Genomic DNA, 10,264 nt, shown 5'->3' with positions numbered 1-10,264 from the left:
CTTTTCATGTCTCGCAGCTGTCGGAAATGTCCAGAAAGAGCCGCTAGCGTTGGAAACATGGCTGATTCATGCAGCAGTATGTGGGTTACTGTTTTTAATAACGTTTTTGCTGATGATAAAGATATGCATAATGTCAAGAAAAGAAAGGAAATTGGAGCAAGATACAGAGGACCCGACTAGAATGAGGCAAAGAAAAGGCCGCATACAACAAGTTCACCCCCATCTTAATTTTTAATACAAGCATGACGTAATATTAAACATCAAGTATTCCAACTGCGTTTTCCATCTTACGATAGAAAATGAGCAAGAATGGAACTGAATTATGCTTTGCAAGAATTGTTTCAGTGCATTTTTCTGCGAATGTATGAACAAATCTTCGTTCAAGATCATGATGGATTATATATATATATATATATATATATATATATATATATATATATATATATATATATATATATATATATATATATTTGCTGTTCATGACTTTGTAAAAGAAAGTAAATCCTAGCTAATCTCATATTTTATCTTCAGTCGTGTGTGTGGAGAGAGAGAGAGAAAATTACGCGGAAAGTGATAACCCTGGAAATTACTATAGGTTGATATATAACTTTTTTAAAATTTTCATACGAATAAATAATAGTCTCACATTGGTTCAAATTATTTTTACTTGTATTTGTGAATTTAATATACACTTTATATCTATATATTAGAAAATCATACCGTTACAGCGAGCTAATCAAACATGTGCGCGTGCGTGGCTTCAAGTCCATGTATTCCCTCATTTCCAAGGGCTGCAAGAATACAGTCTTTGTTAATTGAAAGATTCTTAAACGCTCCAAAACTACAGTAATTTAATTTTCTCTATTCACCTAATGACCACGCATTGTGAAACTCTAATTTCACACTTGCATGGTTTTTCTATTCTTTAACATCTGTAAGACTTATTAGTAAGCCTTTTCCAGCCGAATAGTAATACTTCACTCCATGCAATACAAAACACGACCCAAACACCTAATACAAAGAATTAGTCTTTTTTTCAAATTACTAAACGGGTATACCTGAAAATATCCAGAGACTTCAAAATGTTACGAAATTAGTGAGGGTCTATTTCACAAATCTAACCCATGCTATCAAAAGTCTCGTCAATACTGTACGTTATGACGTCAATACTGTACGTTATGACGTCAATACTGTACGTTATGACGTCTGCTCCCAGAAATTGGCTAATTACTCGGGTTGAGAAATATCTTGCTAACACCTATTTCCATAATCAACAAATACTCACTAAAAGGTATAAACGCGAACGTAAAGACATATACCCTATGTTTATTACAATAACCAAAGAGTAGGCTTTTTAAACTTCGTGTTTGGATTCGCGAGCGTTTCCGGTTTATATGCATTTGCATTGGTCGCGCATGATTTTGTTATTCCCATTGATCCCACAAAAGTCTACGCCCGCCAATAGGAATAGGAGAAATTCCGGAATATAATAGTTGTTAAGACCTAAGAAATGAAGGGTATTTGTCGTCTCGACACGGAAATGATATACAATATTACTTGCTGGGTAACTGTGACGTTTGCATTACAACGCGCACTTTGCATGCACTTTATTTTTTTTTATGTAAGATTGAAAATTCCTGGGTGCTACAATATAATATTTAACTGATTTCAAGTATTTACCCCGATTTTAGACGATCACGAAAGGTGGTGACATAAATAAATAATTACTAAAAAGTCAGTGTAACTGGTTTTCCGCTCGACATCAAATTAGCAACTTTGTCCTATTTATTGTTGTTGTTGTGGGGTTTAACGCCATTTTTCAGCACGATAGGCTATACATGGCGGCCAGTATTAATGGTGGAGGAAGAACCCGGAAAACCCCGGAAAGAACCACCGACCCACGAGAAGCTACTGGCAAGCTTTCTCACATGCCCACATTGGCTGAATCTTAGACTCGAACCGCCGCAGATAGAGGTGAGATGGCAGTGATCCGTAACGAAGAGCGCTTTAGACCACTCGGCCACTCGGGGCCCCTTGTCCTATTTAAGGTAGAGTTTTATATATATATATATATATATATATATATATATATATATATATATATATATATATATATATATATATATATATATATATATATATATATATATATATATATATATATATATATATATATATATATATTTATTTATTTATTTATTTATTTCGATGAAATCGTTACATTTAATACACTTGCCATTCTGGAGGGCAAGTTCGTATGCTCGACTTTACATACGCCAAACATCGCTTATGACTTGGTTTTGATGTAGAAACTATACTGGAATCATTACTGGCGCCTACTGTTTAATTTTTTGACAATCGGAATATACAAAAGTTGACCTTAAACGCAAGGGTTGAAAGGAAATTCGGATGTATGCCGATATGCAAAGGAATAATGTCAAGTGAAATTCTATTCGTGTAAATCAACCATCCGGGAGAGCTCCAGATGACAAAGACAAGTAGTTTTAATCACAGAACTGAAGGCTAAGATAATATTATTTAGGTTATGTATCGGGGCGTTTTTGTCAATCAGTACATCTGATTGGTTATTTGCAGATTATGAGTGTGGAAAGTCAGTCAGACTATATTAGGTCTAGAGCACAGCGGAGGTCAGATCTATTGCTTAAAGAGTCCGGGTATTGTTAGATCTCCTAAAGAGATATATTTGCGAGTTCATGTCTAGACGAGATATGCTAAACACCATTTATTAACAACATTTGATGTAGAAACTATATTAATGACCTTTAATGGCGTCAAACACTTACAAGTTTGACAATCGGTATACACACAAGTTGACCTTTATACCTAAGTGTCGAAAGGCGATATCAGAGTTATGCAGATACGTTACGGAATGTCAAGAGAAACCCTTACTCGTGTCAATCAATCTTCCATGAAAGCTTCAAACGACACAGAGAAGAATTCAAACGTTAGGAAAGAAATATTTACATTATTTGTGGAAGTATTTCTTGGCAGTTGGTGCAATTCATTAACTGTTTGTAGATTCTGATTGAAAGGTCAGTCAGACTGAAAAAGGTGTCTCCGATATCATAGAACATATCTGTTATTTAAGGATAGAGGATATTGTAAGATATACCAAAGAGATTTGTTTGCGCGCTTTTACGCGTGAAGAGAACGTCATCTATAGTCAACATAATGAATAAAAAAGTATATATGATCCGACCACCGTTTTTCAGGGGAGCTCACAAAAATATATATGTGATGCGTATAATTATCCGAAATAAAACCTTATTAATGGTTTAAAAATATTACCGAACTATCTCCAATGGGAATTTTCTAACTTTTTACTCATTTATTAAGGAATGTTTCTTCGTTCCAATAACAACATACGAGATTTTGTGTGACATACTTGCTGATATAGCTAATCTGCTGTAATATTACTGATTTAAATAATTATTAAACTTTAAATTTAAGCCATTGTTAGAAAATGAATAAACTAATCGTGGAGTTTCGCATTTTTACAGAGGGTTAAAATTTTAAAGAGAAAGCGTTCCGCTCAAAGTTGTTTTCTCTGAGAGTCACATCAGAAGTAAGGCATAGCTGTGTACTCTGGATGCAAAATCCAGCAGCATCGTTCAGGTATAATTAAAAAAAATAAAAAATAAAAAAAAATATGCTATTTCAGCTACAGTTCCCCAGCGTATGAAAGCGGTAATATTCATCAGCTGTCTCCTTCAGACAGCACAGGGTTTCCCAACAGTGATCAAGACTATACGTCAAATCCAGCTATATGAAAGACATATACAAAGCTGTCGTGCATTTATGCGCACTTAAGTTTTCCGTCTTCAATGCTGAAGCAAAACGCATACCGAAATCGACCGATCGACTAAAATAAAATACAGCAATGTTTACCATTTGAAAAGAGACCATTGTGACCAGAATATTCTGTTCAAAATAATATTAATTTTGGACACGGGGGATACCACACCCGTGTTTTCCTGCTTCGAGATATGTCGGCCTATTCTGCGCACAGCGCTGAAAAGATGTAATATTTATTAATCGGGCTAAAGAAATGAAATGCATTACTTTGGAGTGTTTCTGTCAGTATTTCAGTCCAGTAATTAGGTCAGGTTTATAGCTAGTTTTACAAAATTCAATGGAATAATGCCAATAAATGGCAATATATATTAAGCAAACAAAACCAATCTTGTGAAAAAAAAGTGATGTTCAACATTTAAAAAAAAATATATTATGTGGAAGAGAACAAAAAATGAATAGCATGTAATGTGTTTACAACGTCTTGCTGATGGGGAAAAATTACTAAAGAATTTAGAAACGGGCTATACGCCAGTGAATTTCGTGAGAATTTGGGTTTTAGTGGCAAGTTATCAAGTTGGGTAGCAGACGATTTTGTACGTGTGGGAAACTTGGATTAAAATGCAGTATTGATTAAGGTATATATTTCCATCTTTTATATAATGTATTTATTTGTATGTATCTAAAAGATACATAGTAAATCGGATTTTCTGGGTTACCGGTTCAATACGGTCATGGAGTAGGTCTTCATGTTGACATTTAGAATCACATTTTCATATGCATCTCGAGTCGAAATGCCGGATATTTTTGTACACTTTATGAATATCACTTTTCTTAATTAAATTGCGATCATTCTTTCTTGATACAAAATGGATTTGTGACCCAAAATAACACGTAATCCAATGTTTACAGAACTGACATCTCGTTGCGCAGAATTACCCGACGTGCAGAATTGGCCGACATGGTGGTAAATGAATGTTAACTTTCTCTACAACTAAAGATTTTAATCCTCAATTAAATACAAGATGTAACAGGCATTTTTCTAAAGGTTTTAATGTAAAATTAAAATGTTGTTGTTGGTTTTTTTTTCTTCCGAAAATTCAATACAAATTAAAAGTGTTGAGCTAGAAATCCCTAACAGAGTGAAGACTTACATGTTGTTTTATCTTACCGTACCAAGAGTATCTGAGGAAAGTAGACGTCTCTCAAGTCGGCCTATATATAATATTTTATCAAAAGATTATTTGCAAACGTTTGCATAGTCAGCAAACATTTCTCAATAGCATAAGTGGCTCTGGGGGTTACATGCAAAATTCACGCTAATCCCTCAGCTCCAGGAAGAAACACACGCAAAGAGAAATCACACAAGACGTGACAGTTTATAATAGAACCTTCGTGTTTTGCTACCGTTAAATCACGAACAAAGCGTGGGACGTGTGAACATATAATTTAAGTAGTAAAAGATCTACATATTTTCTGGACTTACACAAATGTTTTATTCATCAAAAGAACAATCGCAATCGTACATACATACATACATACATACATACATCTCAATTTTAAAAAATATGGTCAAGCTATATCTGGATAAATTTGTTCACATACGTTGAATAATACGTAATATTTACAACATTATGGTTAGGAAGGACCGACGAATGTATTTTATGTGCTGTACCAGACTCGACGAAAACTGCACAGAAATTTCCGTTGGTTTTTAGTTTTAGTTTATAGAAAGCGCATGGAGTTATTTTTCATTGTGAAAAAAAAACTCCGTTATAATTGTCGATTTGTTTTTCTTAATACGCTGTCCTTTAATATTTTGCAACGCTTCTGAATATTCGCACTAAAACCGAAATCATGACCAATTTGTACCTGCTGTGCGTTTAAAAACGCGATATTTTTTTGTAAATTGTCCTACAACTGACCTGAACGTCCTTTTTTTAAAACTTGTACGATCAGTTGTTTTCTTTGTTTAAGAATGAATTAGTTTGTTTGTTTGATGGAAAGGATGGCAATCACTCGAGGCAATTTGGGAGTCTGGAGGTATTACTTGACTTAACTAAACATAAAAATTTTATTTTTGTCATCAAATGCTCGAAAAGACGTATATTTTTTGTCCAAGCAATATCATTGGATCAGTTGTTTTCAACACTGTCTCTTCATTATTGATAAGTTTGACATGACCTCATTTCTGGCATTTAACCATACAAAAAACGCTGTCTGACTCATTCGAGTAGGTGACTGAGTTTTATCATTTTATACCTTTGTCTTTGACGGCGAAGTAAATCCTTCTAACCTGCTATTTTTATTTCTAAACTAAAATGTTGAAATGTATTCCTAAAATTCTCCAAGGTTAATTTTGAAAAATTCTATGATGACAAAATTAGACATTCGTCAGGCAAGATGAAGGATAAGACGTGAGTAAACCTGAGTATTTGCCTTCCAGAACCGGGCGTCAAGACTGCTGTAGCGGGTATGTCGAAATGTTTCCTACCTGGTCAGTTGCTAAGTTGTATAAGTTAACCAAAATATCAATTATGGTTTATAACGTTGACCTATGACATATCCTCAACAGAAGGAGATCCCTCTCTTCAATTTGCCTTTTGTATTCACTCCATGATTATTAAAAAGGAAGAACCGCTCCAGGAGACCCATATTTGGCACGCATTACAGCCATTGGTGTGAAGCATCATGCTGGGCACATTGCTATTATGAAAGGGATCGTGGAAATTAAATCTGGGACAGGCATAACTTATTGAAAACTCGCTTAATGATGTCAATATATTAATTAATGCGAGCATACCATTATGCAGATCCAATGTAGACGATGTTATACATAAGTGGGTGTAACTTGATTGCATTATGTAATTTGTGAATTTAACAATATATAAACAGAAAATGTCAGAACTGGTGACGACATTCATCAAGTAAAAATGGTTAATAATATAAGAGACCAACAGATTATCATTGCTCGTTCTAATGCACTTATTTTAGTCAATGATGTTGTCTGTTATGTATATTTGATTTAATTTATATCTGATTTAATTGTTTGTAAGTTTTAAAATCTTTCTATTTTTTAATTTCATTATATGTCAAAATAATGTAGTTCTGTTTACTAGGAACTCATACTTTCTCCAGAAATTAGTTTGACCTTGACTGTTCATTTTTGTAAACACATAAGGCTGACCTGGTTCTCGACCTTAATTCAAAATTAGTAACAGTCAGTAAACAAGTTTTTATTTTTTTTATTTTTATTTATTTGCATAATTTTTTTTATATAACAGGCTGAGATCGATGCTATGTTGAATACGTGACCCTAGGCTTGTAAATAGTTTTTAGTGAAGTAAACAACATTTTTTAATTTTATTTCAGAGTAAATGTGAGTGTGTGTGATTTTTGTTTTTGTTTTTTAACGTAGCTTTAACAATTTTTCAGTCATATCGCTATGATATCTGCAGTGTGGCAGCTAATAGTGACGTCTAGCACTAGGGCATCATGCAGCAGACATGTAGCATGATGTCCAACCAAGTCACATTATCCTGACACCAGGCTGACCAGTCATAACACTAACCTCTTAATGCTGAGCGCCAAGCGAGGTAGCTGTTGGTACCATTTTTGTACCGGTAAGTCTTTGGTATGACTCGGTCGGGGATCGAACCCACGACCTTCCGCATCCTAGGCGGACGCTCTAATCACTAGGCCACCAAAGTGGTTATTCTCGGAGTAAAATGATTGGTTGTTATCAAGGTTATTATGGGGCTACGTGATTTATTTTACGTAAACGATCACGTGATCATCTATGGCGCAATTAGGCATTTCTAAAATTCCTCATTACTTAGTTTTAATAGTGATGCTTAGAGAGAGAGAGAGAGAGAGAGAGAGATCAGTTGACTTTCTGAACACTCGGATGTAAAGGTATTTCTTTTGTTGTGTCATTTTGGGAATTACATTTTAATGTTTATTCAGATTATTTGGATTAATTCGTTTCTCTAGAAATATTTTGAGTGCTCATGCAGAATTCTTGAACAAAAAATTTTCATTAATTCAGACAACGGATTATTTCTTGCGTTTCTACAAGGAACTGAAGACTTCAACACAGTACAGAATACAGCATACGTCATCGCCTTCCGTCTTCGAACTTGAGTTAATTAGAACATTTTATTATTAGGATTTCTAAAATTGTATTCGTGGATTATTTTTGGATTTGATTCGTAAAACCGTAAGTTCTTAATTTTTCTTATCTTTTTTTTACAGTATTGCAGTCGTTTAATCTCAGATATCCGTTGTGCATTATCATTCACTTTAACAATCCCATCTTGAAACTCCATTGAAACCAAGTATTATCAGGAAGAAAAAAAAAAGGTGGAATCCTGATGAAATATTTATAACTGAAAAACGCAAAAATATATTTTCATTTTTAAAATGTTAAAATTACTTATGCTCAGAAACGTTTGACTCGTATTAAAAGGATTTAAGACACATACGCTGCTGTAACAGGTAAAACAACTCTGTGAATGAAAAGATAAGTAAAATATTTATCGAAAGCGCGCAAAAAGTTTTCCTCAGACGTGCTCCAGGAATAAAGAGACGAATGACAAACCTTCGTTTATATGAACGCCAAATAACAAAAAAAATTTTTTTATCCAGATAAAACATTTTGCATTATAAAACTGAAGATAATTTTGCCAATATGAAAAACAAATCCAAAACGGTCAGTGCAAGAAAAGTAGACAAATGAATGTAAAACCCAAGACGCGCGTCTAAGCATGCTCATCTGATAAACAGGGTATATGCAGCTACTGCCATATGATGAAAATTACTTACGTGAATCTTTAAACAATCTAAATATGGAATATTTTTATCACGACGGCTATTTCGACGTTTCAGATTGTATCAACGCCATCTCGTCTTTAGGTGACCCAGTATCTGATAATAAAATTAATATAGCTTTGCAAATTTGCAAACATATAGGGCTGTAGGATTTAGACGTAGGAAATATAGGGCTGGATGATTTAGACATATATGGAATATAGGGCTGCAGGTTTTATAAATACATGCAATCTATGGCTGCTGGATTAAGACATATATGGAATATACGTCTGCATGATTTGGACATAGATTGAATATACGGCTACAGGATTTAGACATTAAATATAAGGCTTCATAATTTAGACATATATGGAATAGAGAGCTGGTGGATTTTGATATTATATATATATATATATATATATATATATATATATATATATATATATATATATATGTATGTATGTATGTATGTATGAATGTGTGTGTGTGTGTGTGTGTGTGTATTTAGACATAAATACAAGATTTGTATAATATGTACTCTATATCATTGATATACCACGAGATGTAAGCAAAACGAGGCTTGCCGAGTTTCCTTATACATACAAATTTATAATTTATACAGATAGTGGTATATCACAGATATAGCGCATATATTATACATATAGTTTATTTATATCAAATACAAACACACATACTTGCATTTCTAACGGAGTTAAGCTTGACTAAACGAAACTGCATATTGTCTGAGTGAACTCTTCACATCCCTGCTCAGTGTATCCGCCAGAAAATGTGGTTCTGTGCCTAATGCGACTATCCACAGTCCTTTTTACAAATTGATAGGTTGCTTCATCTTTTTTCATCTTCTATTTTCATTCATATTGATTACATAACTGTAAGATAAACGTATGTTTTAAACACGAAAAATGGTTTAAGTAAAGACTGTGGAGCACTACAAAGACAGCGGGGTTAGCTTTATTGAACAGTGAATATGCAGCCACTCAGTCATTGTCGAGTATATTGAAACTAGTGTGGAATATAGACTAAGCTAAGTGACGAACCATGAAGAGGTACTTCAAACATTTAAATTTATTTACAGTTGATACTGACCATACGATTGTTTTCAATCTTGCCCTTATTTTCCACTTTCCGTTATCACTACTCATAAGTTCTGGACATCGTTGCATGTCACGGGCGAAAATCTGCTACGTTCGTTTTATCACGGATTTTCGATATTATCGCTGAGAGACCAATCAACCGACCGAGAGAGAGAGAGAGAAATCTTAAAAACCCAAACAAAATCAAAATAAAAGATCACATCATTTATATTACAATATGTGTATGCCTCATAACAAAGAAATGTACCTTATAATCTCGATTTTATATCAATGGTATTGTGAACACTGTAGTTAAATCACGTGGAAAGTGTACACAAATCATTCGGACGACCCAAGTTATGGTAGGTTACCTGGCGTAAGTTCAAGTTGAAGGGTTTCAACCAGCTCAAATTCTTTTTCTCTGTCACTTCACGTTTTTCGACGTATTTTTGTTTCATGTATGAGAGAGAGAGAGAGAGAGAGAGAGAGAGGCAAAGGGAATTTCTGTGAAATTATGTGTCATATTTAATTAAATCAGCAAAGAGAGA

General features: G+C 33.9%; 1 protein-coding gene across 1 annotated transcript in view; it reads left to right on the top strand.

Annotated features, from left to right (window-relative positions):
• LOC149805527 (uncharacterized) overlaps window positions 1-335 on the top strand; it is a 10,355-nt gene extending 10,020 nt beyond the window's left edge. Inside the window, exon 5 of the mRNA XM_089936337.1 lies at window positions 18-335. Within this exon, the coding sequence (XP_089792463.1) occupies window positions 18-235 (218 nt within the window). The 3' untranslated portion in view covers window positions 236-335. The remainder of the gene's footprint in view (window positions 1-17) is intronic.
• The last annotated feature ends 9,929 nt before the right edge of the window (window positions 336-10,264 follow it).

Source organism: Sinohyriopsis cumingii, chromosome 2 (genome assembly GCF_028554795.1).
Source record: "Sinohyriopsis cumingii isolate HCF-2022 chromosome 2, ASM2855479v2, whole genome shotgun sequence".
NCBI classification, from domain to species: Eukaryota; Metazoa; Mollusca; class Bivalvia; order Unionida; family Unionidae; genus Sinohyriopsis; species Sinohyriopsis cumingii.
The sequence above is the reverse complement of the archived record's forward strand: the minus strand, read 5'-3'. Positions and strand labels throughout refer to the sequence as shown.